Below are 24,513 nucleotides of genomic sequence, written 5' to 3'. Positions count from 1 at the left end.
TAAATGTGATTTCTTTAGATCTGTCAGTAAGTGTGCCGCATGGTGTGCTGTCCATTAGTTAGAGATTTTACCAGCATTATAGTACAATTCATGAATGCATGCCTGTTATCTTGTATAGCCAGGCAAAGCCTGTTTCTGCTGAAGTGTATGTTTTACAGTTACAGATCAGACCACCCAGATGTCAGGGGACACCTCAGCGAAGCATTAACTGAAGACACTGGTGTTGGCACTAGTGTTGCAAGCAGTCCACTGCCCCTCACTACAGGAAATGAGAGCCTGGACATCACGCTGACCAGGCATCTACAGTACTGCTCCGAACTTATTAAGGTGAGATGTGAAGGATGTAAAAAGGCAAGGGATGTTTATTTTCATACATGTTATAGAAACAGCAGGTCATATTTGTCATTGGATTGATGGCCCAGGAGAAGCTACTGAGGGCGAAACCCTGAGTCGGGCTTGAAGATAAGAGTGCCACATGCTGTTTTATTATTATGAGTGCTCATTTCTTGTTTGTTTGCAAGCATATGGATTAAAAATTATTTTCTTTTAACAAAATATTTGATAGTCTGCTCTGTGTCCCTTTCATAATCTGATGCAGTTACATGGGTTAACTAGAATCCATGAGAAGCGCTACAGCTAACATCTGTTAGGTTTCACTGCAGCACTAATCGTGTGTCTAGTTCCACATGTAAAATTTGGGGAAAGGTCCTCTTTAAGTGTTTTGGGGGCCTTATAGTCAGAGATTACTTATTTTAGATTATAGCTAATATATATAAAATCAATATACAGTTATATGAAAAAGTTTGGGCACCCTTATTAATCTTAAAAAAGTGCTTTAGTAAGTCTGTAAAAAGTAGGTAGGAGTATTTAAAACAAGAAAATGATGAGGGTGCCCATACTTATGCACCTGTCAAATTTTGTTTGAATGCAGATTGCACATTTTCTGTTAGTACAATAAACCTCATTTCAAGGCAGAAACATTACTGTGTCCAACAGTTATTACATATATCAAACTGAAATAGCTGTTGCAAAAACACCAATTTTTATAAAACATTAAGCTTAATAGGGGTGCCCAAACTTTTTCATATAACTGTATATATCCTGGCCTTTTTGAGTTCCCAAGCTTACTTGTGCACTTTTTTTTTTTTTTTGCAGAATGTACCAAATTGTTCATTAAGCCACTCCTAACATTTTTGCGATCTCTCTGATGGATTTAATCTTTTTTTTCAGCATAATGATGATCTGGTTCTCTTCCATTGAGAGCAGCAGAGAATTTTTGACCGCATGTTGTGGGTTCACAGCAACAGCTTGCAAATGCCACAACTGTAATCAGCGCTTTTAACTTCTTAATCGATGATGGATTAATGAGGGAAATGCTCATGCAGCCCATTAAGGAGCTTTTGAGATAACTATCCAATTAGTTTTAGTCCTTTTTAAAAAGAGGCAGCTACATATTAAAGAGCAGTAATTCCTAAACCCTTAATCCAATTAAGATGTGAATATCTTCAAATTAAAGCTGAGAGTCTGCAATTTAAGCCCATATTGATTATATAATAGTAACTTGAGTATTTTTTGGGAAACCGCTAAAATGCCAAAACATTTGTGTTACTGTCAAAATATTTCTGGACCCAACTGCATATAGATAATTTATATTGCACATGGCCCACGCTTTGGAAGTCTGCAGTCACACAGAGGTAAAGTAAATCTTTTCTTAGACTGCACAACCTCTTTCACTTACTGTACTAGGGGGTACTAATATTTATACATGGTTTTCTGTTTTGTTTAGCTTGTCTTTTGCTTTATTGATGAATGATTTTTTATCAAAAATATTTTTCAATAGGTACCATGAATACACAATTTCCTTTGCATTGCTTACCCAGTGAACATCTGATATGGGAGTCTATGGCAGTGGAGCCCCTACAACAATCTAATCGTAGGGGATTCTCTCTGATATCAGTGGACAAACTCATTTATTATAGTTTAGGCATATGTAGATATTATTCAGCACATTGTATCCCTTTAGAGGAGTATGATGTGCAATCATGCCATTAGCTGGGAAAATAGTGGGTTTGTACCAAGCTTGCAGATTCCATAACATTTTGCAATCTTATTATGTTTCTTATAGCAAATTGTTACTTCAGGAGAAGTGCTGTTTGTCCTGAGAGATCTGAAGAAGAAACTGAGTAGACAGAGTCAAGTCATCAAGCAATTGTCAGACATCAGCAAAGACACCATAGGCAGCACCAATTCCGTTGTAGAAGGTGAGTAAATTCAAGCTTGCCAATATTCATGTGTATCACATGCTTTGGGTGTAACCATTTTTTTTTTTCTGTATTTATTGTACTCTTTATGCAATAGTCTTGAGTATGCATAATCTCATGTGAGTGGTCACATGTTGAGTGCCACTAGTGTGAAACAGTGTGCAATGTACTCACTGTAAGGATTCTGTCATGATTCAGCACATTCCATTATTTTATGCGTTTTGTGCAAGCAGAAACATTTTTTTGTGGTGACATGTATAAAAAATGGTGTGCTACGATAATGTTAAATAGTGTATTGGTTGTCAGACTGATGTTTACAGCGTTAATTCTTCTTGTCATAGCCTAAAGCTAGTTTTAGCTCTGTCATAGAAGATGCACACTGCACATTTAATTAACAAAGATGCTTTGTTCATATAATCGTGCTTAATACTGCATAGTTTCTTAGCAAATATTCTACCATACAAGAGGATTCAGATGTTCTGGGAGGAGGATTTGTAAGCACATGCCCGTGACGTGATGGCTCATTGATAAGGTATAGGCCCATGAGCTATGCTATTCTGCCAATGGAGGCAGCAGAGCATTTCTATTTCCCTCTTCTTGAATGAAATTGTAGTATGTTTGTGCCTGCTAGAAGCATTAGCTCAGAAAATCACATTATGCCTAATTAAACAAAGTGTTCCTGAATTTCAAAAGGTAAAGCAAATACAATGAAGACACATCCAATAATCCACATGCTCCACATGCTGCTAAGCATAATCTTTCAAAAATTAATGTGAGGGTTATATTACACGTTTTGTAAACTGTAAGTACTGTGTGTATGTCCAATATGAGAACCTCTTTAAAATGGGTCCCTACTCCAAGACCAACTTCACACAGGTGCAAAATGGGTACAACTCCACATCTACACCATGACCGCAAGTCCCAACATCACTACGACCCAATGACCTGAATCAGTAGTCATAAATCTGTACAACAATACCATTTCGGGCCACCAGCCCCATGACTGGACTTGGGCACATGGACCACACAGCAACAGCAGGAGGAGTGATCCTGCAGTTTGACAGCACCCACTACTACCAGGTTTAGCCCCCTTGGGTTTGAGCCACAACCTCCTACAAGCATCAGAGTAACAGGGAATGTCATACAACTCTGTACTCAAGTGAACTGATAAATAAAAGTAGGAATTAGTCCTACTGGTAATGGTATTTCCAGGAGTCCATCATGACAGCACCACCAGCAGGTCGTCCTTCTTATCCATGATAGGGACAGGAAACACAGAAGAGGTTAAATAGCCCCTCCCCACCACCACCCTCCAGTGATTCTACAAGTACCACACCAGGATGGATGCAAAAATGTGTTTATCGAATCTCCTTCTATACACGTTTACTTCACGTAACAGGAAATCCAAGGGAAGGGAATGTAATGGTGCTGTCATGATGGACTCCTGGAAATCCCATTAGCGGTAGGACTAATTCCTACTTTCCAGGACGTCCCTCCTGACAGCACCATCAGGAGAAATATCAAATAACTCCTTTAGGGCAGGATTACTGCTTGGAGGACTTTCCTCCCAAAGGCCGTCTGTTGGTTTGACAGAACGTCCAAATTGTAATGTCTACAAAAAGTACTTATATAATCATAGAATGGTAGAGTTGGAGGCGACCTCCTGGGTCATCTGGTCCAACCCCCTGCTCAAAGCAGGATTCACTAAATCATCTCAGACAGATGTCTGTCCAGCCTCTGTTTGAAGACTTCCATTGAAGGAGAACTCACCACCTCTTGTGGTAGCCTGTTCCACTCATTGATCACCCTAACTGTCAAAAAGTTTTTTCTAATATCTAATCTGTGTCTCATCCCATTCAGTTTCATCCCATTGCTTCTAGTCTTTCCTTGTGCAAATGAGAATAAAGATGATCCTTCTTCAGTGTGACAGCCCTTGAGATATTTGTAGACAGCTATTAAGTCTCCTCTCAGTCTTCTTTTTTTGCAAGCTAAACATTCCCAAATCCTGTAACCGTTCCTCATAGGACATGGTTTGCTGACCGGTCACCATTCTGGTCGCTCTTCTCTGAACTTGCTCCAGTTTGTCGATGTCTTTTTTAAAATGTGGTGCCCAAAACTGGACACAGTATTCCAGATGAGGTCTGACCAAAGAGGAGTAAAGTCCGATAATGACTTCACGTGATCTAGACTGTATGCTTCTGTTAACACATCCCAGAATCGTATTTGCCTTTTTTGCTGCTGCATTACACTGTTGACTCATGTTCAATCTATGATCTATTAGTATACCTAAGTCTTTTTCACATGTACTGTTGCTTAGCTCTATTCCTCCCATTTTGTATATGCTTTTTTCATTTTTATTGCCCAGATGTAGCACTTTGCATTTTTCCCTGTTAAAAACCATACTGTTAGTTACTGCCCACTGCTCCAGTTTATGTAGGTCTTTTTGAATCCCTCTCTCTCTTCTCTAGTGTTAGCTATCCCTCCTAGCTTTGTGTCATCGGCAAATTTAGCAGTTTACCCTCAATTCCTTCATCTAAATCATTGATAAAGATGTTGAACAATACAGGTCCCAGGACAGAGCCCTGTGGTACCCCACTTGAGACAATCATCCAACTGGATGTGAAGCCATTTACGACCACTCTTTGAGTCCGATCACTAAGCCAGTTATGAATCCACCTAACAGTTGCCTTGTCCATTCCATACTTGGTCATTTTTTCAATAAGGATGATGTGAGATACTTTGTCAAATGCTTTTCTAAAGTCAAGATATACTATATCTACAGCATTTCCCTGATCCACCCAGTCAGTGATTCTGTCATAGAAGGAAATTAAGTTAGTCTGACATGACTTGTTAGTTACAAACCCATGCTGACTCTGGTTAATCACTTCATTCTTATCCAGGTACTTACATACATGTTGACCAAGTGGCTCTGCAGATCTGATCCACAGAGGCCCCTGCTCTCTCTGCTCATGAAGCAGACATTGCTTTTGTTGAGTGAGCTCTGATGTTCTCCGGGGGAGATTGTTCTTCTTCGATGTAAGCTGAGTTGATCGCCGACTTTATTCACCTAGAAAGAGTAGATTTTGATGCTTTCCTTCCTCAGCTTTTTCCACTGAATTGGATAAAAAGGTTTGAATCAATTCTCCAGTCTTCCGGGCTCTTCAGGTATTGTAGAATTGTTCTTTTAACATCCATTGAGTGGAAAGAAAGTTCTTTCTGATTGCTATAATTTTGGCAGAAGGAAGGCAAGACAATTTCCTAACTCCTGTGGAAATCAGTAGCTACCTTAGGTAGGATTGCTGGGTTTAATTTTAGGACAATACAATCTTCCTGGATCTTCAGGTATGGATCTTGAATAGAAAGGGCCTGGATCTCCCCAATGCGTCTTGCTGTAGTTATTGCAACAAGGAAGACAGCCTTAAGGGTTAAGAATTTCAAATCTGCCTGATCTAAAGGTTCATATGGTTACTTGCATAGAGCGTTTAATACTAGATTGAGGTCCCATGGAGGCACCGAGCTTCTTATTGTAGGTCTGAGTCTGTTACGGATCCGGGTGGTGGAACCTCTGTGCTGCGGTGCAAGGAGGGACCAGAGGGGCGTGACTAAGTATCTACTCGGCCTGACCAAGGTCGCATGGCGGCTCAGTCGACTCCGTGAACCAGGGAGGGACCGAGCAGAGGGACCAGGTGCCACTCTGGGACCGACCTTGTAGGAAACCAGGTGACTCCCATGGGTCAGATGGCAGGAACTGACCGGTACAGTGGAAGAGCATGGCAGGCAGGCTGATGGGTGGTCCGGGTAGACAAGCAGGCTGATTCGGCTGATAGCCAGACAGGTGCTCCGGGTAGGGAAGCTGGCGGTCACAACAGGTAACAGGCAGGTGCTTCCAGGTAAGCAGGCTGGTGGGCACGGCAGGTAACAGACAGGTGCTTCCAGGTAAGCTGGCGGGCGGGTACGGCAGGTAAGAGGCAGGTGCTTCCAGGTAAGCAGGCGGGTAGAGCCCATAGACAGACTGGCGCGCTGGACTGTAGGCAGACTGTCGGGCTGGAAAGTAGTCAGACTGGCGGAGTAGACTGAAGAACATACTGGCGGACAGGACTGACTTGCAGAGGACCTGAGGGCTGAAGCAAAGTAAGTATAACAGAGCAACAACCTTGCACGGGCACCTCCATATTGGAAGAGGTGCCTTTTATAGAGAAAGTCCTCCGGCCATTGGCCGGGGACTATTTAGGACGGCGCGCGCGGCCCCTTTAAGAGGGAGGGGGCGCGCGCCCTAAGCACAGTGCCAGGGAAGCTGCGTGCACCAGCATCAGCAGCAGGGAGGCCGGAAGACGCCGGAGCAGGACCGCGGCGGTAAGGGGGATGGCGTTTCTGCCTGTCAGGGGGCAGAGACGCCTTATCTACAGAGTCGTTTAATAGCCTTAATGAATCTGACTATCCAAGGGTGATTCGCTAGTGGATAGACAAAGAATGCCCCCAAGGATGATACTTGTACCTTTAAAGTATTCGGTCTAAGCCCTTTATCAAACCCTTTTTGAAGAAAATCTAGTATCTCTGGAATGTTTGGACCTGACGTGATGGAAACTGGAGTCTTGGTCTGGGAACAAAACTTTCTCCAGATTTTCAGATAGATGGCCATAGTAACTGGCTTCCTTGCATTGTGGAAATGACTGCTTCCGAGAGTCCTTTTGATCTTAGAATCTCCTTCTCAGGATCCAGGCAGATAGACGTAGCATCTTCAGATTCTGATGGTATAGGGACCCTGAAACAGGAGGCCAGAAGGGCACTATTAAGATCACCGTTGCCTGGTTTTCTTGAATCTTTTTCAACACTTTTAGAATTAATGCGAGGGGTGGAAAGGCGTATGCTAGATCCATATCCCATCTCTGGGAAAGAGCATCTATTCCGGCTGGATTGGGTTCAGTGAAAAGAACGTCTTTGTTTTTGTGTTTTGTTTTGAGACTATTAGATCTACTGTCAGCATACCCGAGCGATGTGTTAATTGAAGAAAAACTTTTTCGGTTAGAGACCACTCTGTGGGTTGAACTGTTCTCCTGCTCAGGAAATCTGCTAATTGATTCCTTGTTCCTTTTAGGTGTACTGCTGTGACTGATTTTACTGTGTCCCCTGCCCAACAGAATATTCTTTCTCATATCTACTGAAGATGATAATGCTTTGGTCCTCCCTGATGAAGGAGGAAAGAGACTGTGGTTGAGTTGTCCGAGAACATTTTAATGTGCTGATCTTTTAGCTGATCCTGACATCTGTGTAACCCTTCCCACACTGCCCTGAGCTCTTTGTAATTTGTAGATCTTTCTCTTACTGCTGCACGTTCCATGTTCCCTGAAGATAATGGCCTTCTATGTGAGCTCCCCAGCCCATGTGGCTTGTATCTGTAGTGATGTCTACGAAAGGAGAGATGATCCAGGGTCTGCCTATTGTGAGATTTGTTGGAATAGTCCACCAGGATAGAGACTTTTTTGCTTTTGCTGATAATCTCTTCCTGCTGTTCAGAGTCGCTGATCTGCCATCCCAGGATGATAGAATCTCTTGTTGTAGAGCCATTGAATGGAATTGACTCCATTGGATACAGGAGATACATGAGGTCATCAGACCCTGAAACCTCATTGCTTTCCTTATCAAGATCCATTTTTTCCCTGGATGGACTGGATTTCTCTCCTGATTCTCTTGTTTGTGTAGAGGTAGGAAGGAGCACTGCAGGTCGGAATCCAGAAGAACTCCCAGGAAAATCTTCCTAGTTTCTTGTTTGGGTTTTGATTTTTTTAGATTTATCAACCAACCTAGGCCTAGCAAAACTGAAATGGCTGTGGATAGATGAGAGCTCATCTGGTCTGTGGAGTCCTCTATTAGTAGCAGGTAGTCTAAATATGGGATAATTAGGATACCTTTCTCTCTTAGAAAAGCCATTATCTCTACTATCAGCTTCGTAAAGATTCGGGCTGCGGAGGAGAGACCGAACAGAAGACATCGAAATTGAAGATGTTGTATTTTCGCCTGATCCTTTATTGTGAATCTGAGGAATTTCTGGCATGGCGGATGTATAGGGACATGATAATAGGCACTTTTTAGATCTAACGTGCTCATTACTGAATTTTTCTTTATTAAAGGTATGATGGATTTTAGGGATTCCATCTTAAACTGTTTGTAAAGAACCCACTGATTTAGTGGCTTTAAGTGGATTATTGTTCAGAACTCTCCTCCTGGTTTCTTCCCCCCTGATGAAGCTATAACTCAAAGAGGAAACGTACGTTGGGGTTTGTAAGCGGGGGATTCCTCCACTGTGGGGTCCATGCATGGCGCTACACTATGCCTAAGTTGGGCATGGTATTCCTTAACCACATTTTGTATTTGTAACATCATGCCTTACTTTGTGATTATTTACTATCTGTTTTTTTGTGGTTTTATGTTTCACAATCTTTGTGGTCTGTAGACAAATATGATCATTTTAATACATAATTGATATGGACTGACATTATTATGTTTACTACCATAACCTGTGAACCTATGACTGTATATCATGAAGTGTACAATTGTGTGTGCTATGCATTGACCTCTTTTTGTATCCACCTTTCTGGTTCCAGAAATAAGCTGTGAAAATTATATATTATCACTTGATTAAAATATCTTAAATTGTACACCTTCTCTCCTCTTTTTTTCCTTTTTCTTTTTGTTATCCATGGTTGGAGTTTATGTGCCTGGTGACTATATGTCCCTTAGACACAGTTTATGGATTGTATGGAAATCTTATATCAAACCTTTCTTGGAAAATGTGTAACTGATTTACACAGCTTCTTGTGACGTCTGGTCAACTTCTCAGAAAGTAACTTTTTGGGCTTACCTTTGTTCTTTATCTTCAGCTCTTTTTCTGATATTTGTGTGGTACTTCCCGGTTTTCTCTCTGGGGTTTTAAAAATATGTTCCTATGATTATCTGTCCATGGTGACATAATTGTCATTAGACCTGAAATAATCATGAGGAAATAACAGAGAGGGCTTCAAGAAGCTTTTAGCATTAAGAGAAATGTGCATTGAGTTAATCAGGCCGGAAGTTAGGTCAGAGAAGGGACATCATTTTGGAAATTTCTCCTATACAGCCCAGTATCTTGCAGAAGCCATTATTACCTGTGCTGTCAGGTACCTAAAGTACAGAGTAAAGGGGTTGTTCAGTGAAAAGAAACTATAACTTATTCACAGGAGAGGTAATACAACCCCTGGCAAAAATTATGGAATCACCGGGCTCGGAGGATCTTCATTCAGTTGTTTAATGTTGTTGAAAAAAAGCAGATCACAGACATGGCACAAAATTAAAGTCATTTCAAATGGCAACTTTAGGGCTTTAAGAAACACTAAAAGAAATCAAGGTTAAAAATGTGGTACTCAGTAAGGGTAATTTTTTTCAGACCAAGCAGAGGGAAAAAATTATGGAATCACTCTATCCTGAGGAAACAATTATGGAATCACCCTGTAAATTTTCATTTCCAAAACTAACACCTGCATCAAATTAGATCTGCTCGTTAGTCTGCATCTAAAAAGGAGTGATCACACCTTGGAGAGCTGTTGCACCAAGTGGACGGACATAAATCATGGCTCCAACATGAGAGATGTCAATTGAAACAAAGGAGAGGACTATCAAACTCTTAAAAAAAGGTAAATCCTCACGCAATGTTGCAAAAGATGTTGGTTGTTCACAGTCAGCTGTGTCTAAAATCTGGACCAAATACAAACAACATGGGAAGGTTGATAAAGGCAAACATACTGGTAGACGAAGGAAGACATCAAATCATCAAGACCAGAAACTTAAAGCAATATGTCTCCAAAACAGTAAATGCACAACAAAACAAATGAGGAACGAATGGGAGGAAACTGGAGTCAATGTCTGTGACCGAACTGTAAGAAACCGCCTAAAGGAAATGGGATTTACATACAGAAAAGCTAAACATAAGCCATCATTAACACCTAAACAGAAAAAACAAGGTTACAATGGGCTAAGGAAAAGCAATCGTGGACTGTGGATAACTGGATGAAAGTCATATTCAGTGATGAATCGCAAATCTGCATTGGGCAAGGTGATGATGCTGGAACTTTTGTTTGGTGCCGTTCCAATGAGATTTATAAAGATGACTGCATGAAGAGAACATGCAAATTTCCACAGTCATTGATGATATGGGGCTGCATATCAGGTAAAGGCACTGGGGAGATGGCTGTCATTACATCTTCAATAAATGCCCAAGTTTACATTGATATTTTGGACAGTTTGCTTATCCCATCAATTGAAAGGATGTTTGGGGATGATGACATCATTTTTCAAGATGATAATGCATCCTGCCATAGAGCAAAAACTGTGAAAACATTCCTTGAAAGAAGACACATAAGGTCAATGTCATGGCCTGCAAATAGTCTGGATCTCAATACAATTGAAAATCTTTGGTGGAGGTTGAAGAAAATGGTCCATGACAAGGCTCCAACCTGCAAAGCTGATCTGGCAACAGCAGTCAGAGAAAGTTGGAGCCAGATTGATGAAGAGTACTGTTTGTCACTCATTAAGTCCATGCCTCAGAGACTGCAAGCTGTTATTAAACCCAGAGGTGGTGCAACAAAATACTAGTGATGTATTGGAGTGTTCTTTTGTGTGTTTGTGTTTCATGATTCCATAATTTTTTCCTCAGAATTGAGTGATTCCATATTTTTTTCCCTCTGCTTGGTCTGAAAAAAATTACCCTTACTGAGTACCACATTTTTAATCTTGATTTCTTTTAGTGTTTCTTAAAGCCCTAAAGTTACCATTTGAAATGACTTTAGTTTTGTGCCATATCTGTGATCTGCTTTTTTTCAACAACATTAAACTACTGAATGAACATCCTCCGAGCCCGGTGATTCCATAATTTTTGCCAGGGGTTGTAGCTTACAAATTGATGGGGGTCCAAGCGCTGGGACCCCCACCGATCACCAGAATAGGGCACTTTTATCCCCACTAGAATGAAACAGTAGTGCATATAGTCAACAGTGGTGGATAATCATATGCACTACTGCTCCATTTTAGCAGGAATAAAAGTGCCCTACTCTAGGAATCAATGGGGATCCCATTGGTCGGACCTAAGTTAGCACCTATTATTTGGATTTGTGATAACTTCTTTATGCCCGACAACCCTTTTAATGCATATTATATTGGAATGAACCCATGTTAAAAAAAAAAAATTCAATGTTTAAATAAATATGAAAAGTACCATAATATTTACTTTGTCTTAGTTATCTCTGGATTTCATGACATGCCGTCACTTCTAGCCTTCTGGACAAAATGTTCCACAGCTGTTCACATGTACCACATAAATGCGGACAAAATGGTAAAACAGCTGCACGTAACGTTTAGCCAAATGGTGAATACTGAAAGCCCAGGACTTGCTGATACAGGTATGTCAGTATTCTCAATAAGTCTGTACTTCAATATTTCCATAATGTCTGTCCATATAGTCAATGATCATAATCAAACAGAGCGGGAAAAGTTTGAAACAAAAGCATGTTGGGAAAACCAAAGAAATGAGCTGATGCATTTTTCGGTATACGTGTAATGTGTAAGAGCACGTTCACACTGTGGTCATTTCACAGACAAAACAAAATGAGCATATTCCATGTAGTAAGTAAATAGTATTAGTACATGTAAATAACATAGGGTACTTAGTTAATACTATTTTGAGCAAAAAGCATAAAAGCGATCCCACAACAACAAGGTGTACCCAATTGGGGAAGTCCTATCCTGTCTCTAGTATTAAAGCCTCACCTTGTGTCGGCCGACCTCAATATAGATAAGGGCAGAGCAGGACATGGCCCCGACTGTTTGGACACCTGCCCGTGGGAAGCCCGATAGATGAAATGCCTAGCTCAAAAAGAGGGCCGACTCATTTCTTTGCTTTTGCTGCTAGTTCCAGCATATCCCTAGTATATGTTGTAATTGCTGATCAGCAGTATCTGACCGCTAAAATCCCCACCTATTGCTATATTGAAGGAAGTCTGCTCAGGAAGTCAGACCTCGACTGGTCAGCAAGTGATGATATTTCTGGGCAGTATGCTAACAATTCTATAGCCAGAATGCTGTTTAAAACTAATATTTTCCATTGAAAAAAAAGATTTATTAATAATAATAATAATAATCTTCATTTATATAGCGCCAATATATTTCGCAGCAATTTACAATTCAGAGGTTCATATACAACAGTCATAAGCTTGTTAAAGAAAATACAATAATTAAAGCTAAAATAATGACGACCCTGCTCGTAAGAGCTTGCAATCTACGATGAGGTGGGGGGTGACACAAAGTACAGGGGCTTATTTACAATGATGGTCCAGCCATCTTGAGGGGATGAGGGATAGATAAAGCCTGCATGAGCTAGTCACCAGTCAATATTTGTACGGCTTTTGGGTGCGGTGGAGTTTGATGGAGAATTATGTTTGGAGAAATAGTGAATGGGCTATATATATATATATATAAAAGGACTTCGATTAGGGAACTTGATAGGCCGCCCTAAACAGATGTGTTTATAGGGAGCGCCTAAAATTATGTAAGTTGTGATTAGTCCTAATTTCTTAACTTCTTAATTTATTAATAGGGTGGAGTAGGTTGCAACTGTTACACATGCAGCTTTTGATGTTTTTGGGGGCCATACAATGGAGTGTTTTCAAAGGGGAGGAGAAATATCAGTTTTTCCTTCATTAGTTTCCTTTTTTCTTTTCCATCCCATGCTTTGCTCAAAATAAAAAACAGTGCATCAAAACTTGAATAAAAAACTGCTTTTGGGATTTGGATAGGTGATAAAATGTTCATTGATGGACTGCCCACTGGGCCCCCCCCCTCTGATGCTGAAAACATATCTCTTTTGGACTCGGAATGAAGCCTAAGATCACGTGTGCACACCACTGCTCCATATTGTGCATAGGACTTCTGGAGCGAAGTGCTGCTCTTGAATTTCTCACAGTCCCATAGACATTAAAAGAAGTGGTGGCTAGGGATGAGCGAACCCGAACTGTAAAGTTCGGGGTTCGTACCGAACACTGAACATGAACTTTTTCTCGGAAGTCCGTTTTACTGTTCTGCTTCGATGCCGAATAAAGTTTGTTGAAAGGCTCCAGCGCAACCAAACACCAAGCTTTTAGGCTGTGGGCACTTTTGGAGCCATCACAGCCATGCCAAATATTCGCATGGTTGTGATTGGCCAGCGCAACACATGACCCGGCCTGTATAAACGCCAGATCACGAGTGGCACCACCATTGTTCTCTGACTAGCGTAGGGACAGTGTAAATTAAATAAATTAACAAAAACCGCGTACGGTCCCTCTATTTTTAATAACCAGCCAAGGGAAAACAGACAGCTGTGAGCTGGTCTTATTATGCTGTTAAGAGGCCAATATCCATGGACCTTCCTAGCCTATTAATATCAGTCCCCAGCTGTCTGCTTTGACTTTGCTAATTAAAAATGGAGGGACCCAAAAAAAAATGACATGAGGTCCCCCCTATTTTTCATAACCAGCTAAGGCAAAGCAGACAGCTGTGAGGCTGGGAAGGTCCATGGATATTGGCCCCTTCCCAGCATAATAAGACCAGCTCTCAGCCGCCCCAGAAGAGGCTCCGTAGGTCACTCCCGGTCATGTCTCATGGGCGATGACGCTACTGACGTCATCGCTCGTAAGACATGACCGCGAGTAACTTATGAACTGTCATTCTCAGAACGACACTCCCTAGGTTGCAGTACAGAATCGCCGGACGTTGTGGGAACCACAGTGACTAACGTCGGAGCTGCTGGGATTATTTTTTAATAATAAATCTATCAACCAGGGGATGTGTGGGGGAGTCTTTATTCAAATAGAAAAAAAAAGTTTTGTGTGTGTCTTATTTTTAAATGGGGTTAGTAATGGGGGAATCTGATAGTCGCCTCTCCATTACTAACCCATGGGCTTGATGCCAGCTGACATTACACAACTGACATCAATCCAAAAAACTATTACCCTGATTGCCACCGCAACAGGGCAATCTGGAAGAGCCGAGGCTAAGCGCCAGAATTGGCACATCGAATGGATGTGCCAGTTCTGAGGTGGCAGGGGGCTAGTCTTATTAAGCTGGGAAATGGCCAATATCCATGGGTCTTCCCAGCCTATTATCACCCCACAGCTGTCTGCTTTGCCCTAGCTGGTTATTAAAAATAGGGGGGACCCCACGTAATTTTTTTTAAGAGTCTCCCTATTTTTAATAACCAGCAAAGGCAAAACAGACAGCTGGGGGCTTCTCTGGGGTTTGGGGTCAAATTTGGGTCAAGTTCTGGTACCCGAACCGAACTTTGGACTAAAATTCTGCAGAACACAAACTTCCACGGGTCCACTGGGCCTGCTTGTCCCTAGGGGTGGCCACTGCTCTGTTCCAACAGAGTGATCATTTTTGATGTTGGGAATGATCTTCTACTGTATTAGGGCACTCAATTACCAATAAATTGAGGTGCCCAGGTGATAGGTTTGTTCAGATTTTATGTATATACAATGCATGTTTATTACTAATACTATTCTTTTCTTTTTTTTCTCTTTTTAGTTTACAGAACTCTGGTCGCTCATATTCTTGATAAAACCGAAAACATGTTGTCATCTAATTTATCTTCAGAAACAATCACAGTTTTTCAGTATTATGATTTTTTCAGTAGCCTTAATATTACAGACCTCAAAAGCTATCTGACTCACCTTGCTAAGGAAGGTACTGTATTTATTCTTATTTCATATTACCTGTTTTAAATTATTAAAGGGGGTTATCCGCATTCTTAACTCCCTTTTCATTAGAAGGGCCCCCTGAAAATAATCGGGGACCACCAACAAGTAGTTGTTATCTGGCTGGAAAACCTGGGACGTGTCCAGCTACCCAGCAATGTCACTAAAGCATTACATGGTTCTCATTGATACCAGTGTATTGTTTGTGTCATGCATGGACAAGTTACATTGACTTTCTCTATAAACCTTTTGTAATTCATGCTGGGCATTAAGTAGCGTTCACACAGGCAATGCGGTTTGGTCCAAACATGTACAGTTTTATTGCTTTCATAAAACTCCAAGGGATTCCAAAACCAAAACTGCATCTTGTGGGCACAAAGGTATCACCGCAAATAAGCCGTTCATTCAGCAGGAACATACAGTGGTGTGAAAAAGTGTTTCCCCCTTCCTGATTTCTAATTTTTTTGCATGTTTGTCACATTTAGTTTCTGATCACAAAACAAAGATAAATATTAGACAAAGATAACACAAGTAAACACAAAATGCAGTTTTTAAATGTAGGTCTTTATTATTAAGGGAAAAAGAAATCCAAACTTACAGGGCCCTGTGTGAAAAAGTGATTACCCCCTAAACCTCATAACTGGTTGGGCCACCCTTAGCAGCAGCAACTGCAATCAAGCTTTTGTGATAGCTGGCAATGAGTCTTTTTCAACACTCTGGAGGAATTTTGGCCCACTCATCTGCAAAATTGTTGTAATTCACATATATTGGAGGGTTTCCAAGCATGAACCACCTTTTTAAAGTCATACCACAGCGTCTCACTTGCATTAAGGACTAGTGATGAGCGAGTATGTTTTGTTAACCCTTTCGCCGAGTATACTTGAGCGAGCACCGAGTATTTACAGCGTGCTCAGTGATATGTTTGAATCACTCCTGTGTGCATGATTTGCGACGGTTTGACAGCTTTAATACATGTGCAGAATGTCTGCTTCTTACACATTCCTCACATGTATTAAAGCTGTCAAACCGTCGCAAATCATGCACACAGGAGTGATTCAACCAGATCACCGAGCACTCTGTAAATACTCGGTGCTCGCCCGAGTATACTCGGCGAAAGGGTTAACAAAACATACTCGCTCATCACTATTAAGGACAGGACTTTGACTAAGTCACTCCAAAGTCTTAATTTTGTTTTTCTTTAGCCATTCAGAGGTGGACTTGCTGGTGTGTTTTGGATCATTGTCCTGTTGCACAACCCAAGTGCGCTTCAGCTTGAGGTCCACAAACAGATGGCAGGACATTCTCCTTCATGATTTTTTGGTAAACAGCAGAATTCATAGTTCCATTTACCACCGCAAGTCTTCCAGGTCCTGAAGCCGCAAAATAGCCCCAGACCATCACACTACCACCAGCATATTTTAATGTTCGTATGATGTTCCTTTTCTGAAATGCTGTGTTACTTCTACGCCAGATGTAATTGGACATATACCTACCAAAAAGTTCAACTTTTGTCTCGTCAGTGCACAGAGTATTCTCCCAAAAGTCTTGGTGATCATCAAGATGTTTTCTGGCAAAACTGAGACAAGTCTTTGTTCTTTTTGCACAGCAGTGGTTTTCATCTTGGAACTCTGCAAAGCCTGCCAGTTTTACCCAGTGTCTTTCTTATGGTGGAGTCATGAACACTGACCTTAACTGATGCAAGTGAGGACTGCAGTTCTTTAGATGTTGTTCTGGGGTCTTTTGTGACCTCTTAGATGAGTCATCGCTGTGCTCTTGGGGTAATTTTGGTCGGCCAGCCACTCCTGGGAAGGTTCACCACTGTTCCATGTTTTCGCCATTTGTGGATAATGGCTCTCTCTGTGGTTCGCTAGAGTCCCAAAGCTTTAGAAATGGCTTTATAACCTTCTCCAGACTGATAGATCTCAATTACTTTGTTTCATATTTTTTTCTGAATTTCTTTGGATCACTTCATGATGTTTAGCTTTTCAGGATCTTTTGGTCTACTTCACTTTGTCAGGCAGGTCTTATTTAAGTGATTTCTTGATTGAGAACAGGTGTGACAGTAATCAGGCCTGTGTGTGGCTAGGGAAATTGAACTCTGCCCCCCGCCCTTAGAACATAAATTAACTGTGGTTTATCTTTGGGAAGCAATCACTTTTTCACACCGGGCCCTGAAGGTTTGGATTTATTTGTCCCTTAATAATAAAGACCTTCATTTATAAACTGCATTTTGTGTTTACTTGTGTTATCTTTGTCTAATATTTACATCAGGAAGGGGGCAAACCCTTTTTCACACCAGTGTATACTGGTGCATCTCACAAAATTAGAAAATCATCAAAAAGTTAATTTATTTCAGTTCTTCAATACAAAAAGTGAAGCTCGTATATTATATAGTCCTTAGAAACAGAGTGATCTATTTCAAGTGTTTATTTCTGTTAATATTGATGATTATGCCTTACAGCCAATGAAAACACAAAAGTCATTATCTTAGTAAATTTAAAATAATTAACAAAAAACACCTTCAAAGGCTTCCTAAGCATTTAAAAAGGTCCCTTAGCCGTTTCCATAGGCTCCACAATTATGGGGAAAATTGCTGACTTGACAGATTTCCAGAAGGCAGTCATTGACACACTTCACAAGGTCCGAGGGTTCAAATTTTCATTTGAAAATCAAGGTCCCAGAGTCTGGAGGAAGAGTGGAGAGGCCACAATCCAAGCTGCTTGAAGTCTAGTATGAATATTCCACAATCAGTGATGGTTTGGGGAGCAATGTGATCTGCTGGTGTAGGTCCACTGTGTTTTATCAAGACCAAAGTCAGCGCAGCCGTCTACCTAGCAATTTTAGAGTACTTCATGCTTCCCTCTGCCGACAAGCTTTTTGGAGATGGAAATTTCATTCTCCTGCAGGACTTTGCACCTGTCCAGACTGCCAAAAGTACCAATACCTGGTTTAAAAAAACAGTATCACTGTGCTTGATTGGCCAGCTAACTCGCCTGACCTTAACCCCATAGAGATTCTATGGGGTATTGTCAAGAGGAAGATGAGACACCTGACCCAACATTGCAGACGAGCTGAAGGCTGCTATCAAAGCAACCTGGGCTTCCATAACACCTCAGCAGTGCCACAGGCTGATCGCCTCCATGCCACGCCGCAGTGATGCAGTAATTGATGCAAAAGGAGCCCCGACCAAGTATTGAGTGCATTTACTGAACATACATTTCAATAGGCCAACATTTCGGATTTTTAAATTATTTTTCAAGCTGTTGTTATAAAGTATTCTAATTTACTGAGATAATGACTTTTGTGTTTTCATTGGCTGTAAGCCATAATCATCAACATTAACAGAAATAAGCACTTGAAATAGATCACTCTGTTTGTAATGACTCTATATAATATATGAGTTTCACTTTTTGTATTGAAGAACTGAAATAAATTAACTTTTTGATGATATTCTAATTTTGTGAGATGCACCTGTATGTCAGTGCAGGCTCACACCAACAAATTGCAGTCCTTTCTCCCTTATCAAACTTTATACACACAAGAGGTATGGTACTACCAGTCTCAATATCACCTTCAGCCTGAGCTTCAGCAGCCTCCAGCGCCAAACATAAGTGTTCGACTCCATGCACAGTTCACACCGAACAGTCTGCAGCTCCAACCCACAGACTACACAGCTTTCCTAGCTGACCCATGCAGTCTCCATTGAGAGATACTCTGGCATGTCTCTCTCCCAGCTACAGCTCACATTTTGACTGTTCAATCAGTAGCTTCAACACACTCCACTCTGCTCAACATCCCCAACAGACTGACTTGAGGTGAACCCATTTCCTAGTTCTTAGTCAAAGCTAGCCAGATGCATCTAATTAAGACCTGCAGTGCTAGGATTTAACCCAGTCCTACCTATCTTTGATACAACTTATATGTCAATTTTTTTAGCCAATCCAGCTCGATTATATGCTGCCCACAGCCTGATGAGTTTCCTCTTTTGATAACTGCTAATTGTCATGTTTTAATCAGTTTGAGGCTTATAACTTCTGTAAAAAAAAAAAAATTAACAATGTTTTCCTACTGCATATTTTAATGTCTGCATGTGTAAATAAAAGTTCCAAAGTTTATAGTCGTTACACTGAGGAAGAGAGATCACATGCAATTACTTCCAAGTATAAAAATATTGCTGTTCTGAGATCATTATTTACAATCGTCTTGTCCATTATTTTTATCATGCCAGCCTCATCAGAACCATTGCTGGAGACCTCGATAGATACTGGTAAAATGGCAGATCTGGAGACGTGTACTGTGCCTCATTCCCTGGAAATTCAAGCTTCATTAAAGCTGCTGCTGTCTGAAAATGATAATGATGTCAGTCAAGCGCTGGACATGCTTTCCTCTGCGGCATCCAAATCCAAGGAGTTCAGAGAACAGGTAGGCTGTGATTTCTAATGAGTTACTGTAAGCTGAAGGAAAAGATTCCAATATTGGTTTGTGACAACCTAAGTAAGTGGTTGAGGTGCAAAAACATTTGGTTCCCTCTTTTTGTATTATGAATTTTAATGTTTGTTCCTCATTTTCATTTGTCTTGTTCACACAGTGCAGATTTTTTTGTGCTTTTATTGGAAGTCAAATCTGAAATAGGATCTGAAAAATTAGGAAAAAAAGCAAAGGGTTAAACTTCAGTTTGATGCAAGTCCTCATTTGAAACTGAAAACCACACAAAAATGCTAGAAATCTGAAATCCTAAGTTTAAAAAACATACATTAAACAACATATAACCTGCTTAATAACTCGTGTTATCATGGTGTGTTATACTGCCATACCACAGCTACTCAAAAAAACAACATGTAATTCTGCATGTGTGGTTCCACATTAACCAATGGAAATGCTCCTATAGACGTTTTATAATGTCATTTTTTTATATGCCTATTAATATCAATGCAGAAAAAAACACAACAATACATTAAGAAATGCACCAAAATTTTCATAAAAGTTTTACAGATCATATTTGCCCGTTTCTAATATCTAACAATTGATTTTTGGGAGACAGGAGCAAGGACTCAATCATTAATAATCACCTACTTTAGTGTATACCAGCAGAGGATGCCAAAAATCTATTCAGTGAACTAGGGGAGGAGGGGTGCAGTACACCATTCTCCCAATAAGTTTTTCATTAATGTGCCGAGCTGTCAAGCCATGGGTTTGGTTATGGAACTGAACAGGTATTTTAATATAAATTTACAGTTTTTTAAAGGGGTTGACTTTTCCATTGATACCCTATCCTTAGGATAGGTCATCAGTATCTCATCGGTAGGGGTGCGACACCCAGCACTCCTGCTATTAGCTGTTTCTAGATCCCGCGGCGACCAGTAGTGCTCAATTGTAGCCATGAGTATAAAAGTCCCAGACAACCTCTTTAAAGTAACAAAATAAAAAATGTCCCTATAAAACTACATTATATGAGAAATACTTATATTTTCCAAAATGTCAAGTGACGTTAAGAAAAACACAGATTGACCAGAAGAATTTACAAGGGTTGCTGGTGTTGTTAGTTTTCCACTGCTATGTAGGTTCTTCATTCTAGGGTATGGAGTGGATATTTTTACCTCCGCTACACACTTATAGTTCCACCTACTAAAGTGTGCCCCAGAAGAAACCTGTGTAGGCGAAACCTAGGTCCGGGCTGGCTAGATGATCAGTGTGCCACATTTGTGCTTCTATTGATGAATCCTTTTTTTTATCTATCTTCTGTGATATGGAGTAAAATGTCTACTTTAACATCAAATAGCTGGAAAGTCGGAACTACTGTATGTCCTTACTTTAGAAGTTGTAACTACTGAAGGTTTGTAGCTTACGTGAAAACTATCCACTCCAAGCCCACTGGAATTAATAGAGGTGGAAGACTTAACACCAGAAATTTTGTTCATATTCATTTTTTTCCCCGATTACCGGATGTAATATTGGAATATATGTGTATTTCTCATCTAATGTAGTAGCTGTGTGGGAACATTTTCATTTTGGAACTTAAGTACAATTTCGAAAGAGTGAGGACTTGCCCTTAAGACTTTGTTGTGGCTTCTTTTAGATAATCAGACTGATGCGATACTATTACTACAGTTTGGTTTTCTAATTATATAAAATGATTAGTTTAGAAAAAACAGTTTCATATACCCTATTCTTCATTCTGAATGGGTCTTCTTTTCAGGATATTCATCTTGGACTGGTAAAGAATGACTATAAAGAGTTGCTGTCATTCTGGAGGACCAGTCCTATTATGTACTACACAATCCATCTATTATGCCCAATGCAGTGTAATGGCTAATTTACCCTGTGGTGGCACTGCAGAGAAATTGCATACTTCTGTTTGCAAACAGTCCCTTTAATGAACACCTCATTTTTTCATCATCCAGGAACAGAACCAGTCGCCAATACCCCAAACCCCCAAACAACCAGTATAGTGTTATACTGCAAGGGTTCATTGTGCTGTGTCAAAACTCCTTGTTATGGCAATATGTATAAAAAGAAATTCACATACAGCGCCTGTTATAAGTAAACTACTGGAGAAGTCAAGTGTCACAAGACCAGGCGCAGTGGTGCAAGGTGCCATGGCATTGATCCTATTTGTACACTTTGCATACAAAGTATAACAACCAGTTTATACAGCGGCATGTTTAATGTCCTAAAACCCAGCAGTGTATCGACTTACTGGTGGTTCACAACAGTAACCAGTTCCTCTAAAAGATGGAAGCAATTGCTGAATACACTCGAGTAATAAATCTTGAATAATGTCAAAGCAGGTGTAATTTTCTAATTACTAATTATAATTTGTTTGGTTGTGCACTCTTTCAGGCCCTGATGTACTATTGTGGGGCAGTGATTCAACCTAAAGTTCACCTCCAGAAAGCTGCATGCCTGGCTCTTAAATGCCTTCAGGTGAGTGTTTGTGATGATAACAGGCTATTATAACCAGTCATTTCAAATGTCTTACTTTCCCCCAGAGCAACAAGACAGACTGACCGGTTTTGCAAATAATTCTTTGTCTATGTATGTTGTGTACTGGTAATGCTGTAAATTACTGGTGTTAATGGAAACACATGATGACCTCAAGGAAGAATAGAAAATATAACCTTTTTATGTACATATTAAAACATTGCTTTCTATTGCTTGTTCAATAAACCACACTCATTAGGTACTACATATTACCAGCTGAGTTAAAAAGAGACACATGTGTTGATTAAAAGATATATATTTTATTATTCATTTCTTTAAAAAAACATATAAAAAGGAAAGGATGCTAAAAAAAAGGCACTGGGGCTCAACCATATACAGGGTGGTCCAAAAGTAGGTGGACAGAAAGTGTAATAGAATGTTCCTGTGCTGAGATAATCTTATAAATGTGCCCCTTCTGTGTACTGTGTAATGGCCGTGTCTGACCGTGCAGGAACATGGTCTGATCATACCACATCTCCTGGGTGGGGGGGGGGGGGGGCGAGCAAAAGAGTATACAGATATTACAGCAGGGGGATCACAGCTGATTCTTTCTTTGAAGAAAAACATTGTTTTTTTATGGACTGATGAAATGAGAGTGACTCTTGATGGGCCAGATGGATGGGCCAGAGGCTGGATCAGTAAAGGGCAGAGAGCTCCACTCTGACTCAGACGCCAGCAAGGTGGAGGTGGGGTACTGGTATGGTCTGGTATCATCAAAGATGAACTTGTGGGACCTTTTCGGGTTGAGGATGGAGTGAAGCTCAACTCCCAGACCTACTGCCAGTTTCTGGAAGACAACTTCTTCAAGCAGTGGTACAGGAAGAAGTTGGTATCGTTCAAGAAAAACATGATTTTCATGCAGGACAATGCTCCATCACATGCATCCAACTACTCCACAGCGTGGCTGGCCAGTAAAGGTCTAAAAGAAGAAAAAATAATGACATGGCCCCCTTGTTCACCTGATCTGAACCCCATAGAGAACCTGTGGTCCATCATAAAATGTGAGATCTACAGGGAGGGAAAACAGTACACCTCTCGGAACAGTGTCTGGGAGGCTGTGGTGGCTGCTGCACGCAATGATGATCGAAAACAGATCAAGAAACTGACAGAATCTATGGATGGAAGGCTGTTGAGTGTCATCATAAAGAAAGGTGGCTATATTGATCACTAATTTTTTTGGTTTTTGGTTTTGCATGTCAGAAATGTTTATTTCTAAATTTTGTGCACTGATATTGGTTTACCTGGTGAAAATAAACAAGTGAGATGGGATTATATTTGGTTTTTATTAAGTTGCCTAATAATTCGGCACAGTAAGGCTATGTGCCCACGATGCAGAAATGAAGCAGAAAATTTCTGCAGCATTTCTGCATCTCCCTGGCAGAAAAAACGCATGCAGATTGTGCATGTGGATTCACATGCGTTTCCGCATGCAGATTGACAAGCGCTTTCCAGGCGATAGCATCACTTGGAAAGTGCTTGACAACTAGGTCACACTGTATAAATCCATGCAAACGGCATGGTTTTATACAGTGTGAACCGTAAAAATTAAAACAAATAAAGCTATACTCACCCCCGAGGCCCCGGTGTGTGCAGCAGCGCTCGTTCCTGTCTGGTTCCCGGCTGCCGGCATATCGCGAGACAGAGCGGTGAAGGGCCTGCGGTCACATGACTGTGACGTCACCGCAGGTCCTCAAGCGATGCCGGCATTCAGAGAAAAGCCTTCGGAAAGGTGAGTATAAACTTTATTTGTTATTTTATTCTTTTTTTACAGGTACAATGGTACCCAGGTCTGAATGAGAGTCTCCTCTCCTCCAGAACTGGGTACCATCCGCACATAGAGACGCATAGAAGCCGCTTGTACAAATGTACAGTCGCGGTTTCTATGCGTTTCAATGCAAGTCAATGGCGGGAGTTCCGCTGCGCTTCCGCAAAATTAAATGACATGCTGCGGATTTTTGTACGCAGCATAAACGCTGCGGAAAAATCCGCAGCATGTGCATAGAACATGCGGAATCCCCTTGGGGACCATGGGGTGCGGATTACCTAGCGTTTCACAAGCGTTTCCGCTGCGGAAATTCCGCAGCATAAACGCTTGAAAAACGCTACGTGGGCACCCAGCCTAATACTTACCTGCACAAACAGATATCCTCCTAAGATAGCCAAATCTAAAAAAAAAACACTCCAACTTCCAAAAATATTAAGCTTGAATATTTGAGTCTTTTGGGTTGATTGAGAACATAGTTGTTGATCAATAATAAAACTAATCCTCTAAAATACAACTTGCCTAATAATTCTGCACACAGTGTATTCAGTGGCATCAAACCGCAAGTGACCGAGCACCGCAACAGCTTAGGTAAAGGTTACTCTAGGCAATAATAAAGAAAAGTCTGGAGTGTTATTTACCTGTAGGCCAAAGTATAGCTATATGTTGGCTCCACAATGCAGCCCCGACGCGCACGTTTCTCCCTGCTTGCTTCCACCGGGGGCGTGTCTGTTTGAGGGGGCGTGTGTGT

General features: G+C 40.9%; 1 protein-coding gene across 4 annotated transcripts in view; it reads left to right on the top strand.

Moving 5' to 3' along the window:
- Positions 1-24,513, top strand: part of RIPOR2 (RHO family interacting cell polarization regulator 2) — a 193,168-nt gene that overhangs the window by 129,781 nt on the left and 38,874 nt on the right. For all 4 annotated transcript variants that reach the window (XM_073678862.1, XM_073678861.1, XM_073678865.1 and 1 more), the window contains 6 exons: positions 159-327; positions 2,126-2,261; positions 11,528-11,689; positions 14,850-15,008; positions 19,248-19,441; positions 21,860-21,943. In XM_073678862.1, coding sequence (XP_073534963.1) covers positions 159-327; positions 2,126-2,261; positions 11,528-11,689; positions 14,850-15,008; positions 19,248-19,441; positions 21,860-21,943 — 904 coding nt within the window. The remainder of the gene's footprint in view (positions 1-158; positions 328-2,125; positions 2,262-11,527; positions 11,690-14,849; positions 15,009-19,247; positions 19,442-21,859; positions 21,944-24,513) is intronic.

Source organism: Phyllobates terribilis, unplaced genomic scaffold, assembly GCF_046119375.1.
Source record: "Phyllobates terribilis strain yellow unplaced genomic scaffold, ASM4611937v1 Scaffold_4__5_contigs__length_816908805, whole genome shotgun sequence".
Lineage (NCBI taxonomy): Eukaryota > Metazoa > Chordata > Amphibia > Anura > Dendrobatidae > Phyllobates > Phyllobates terribilis.
The sequence above is the reverse complement of the archived record's forward strand: the minus strand, read 5'-3'. Positions and strand labels throughout refer to the sequence as shown.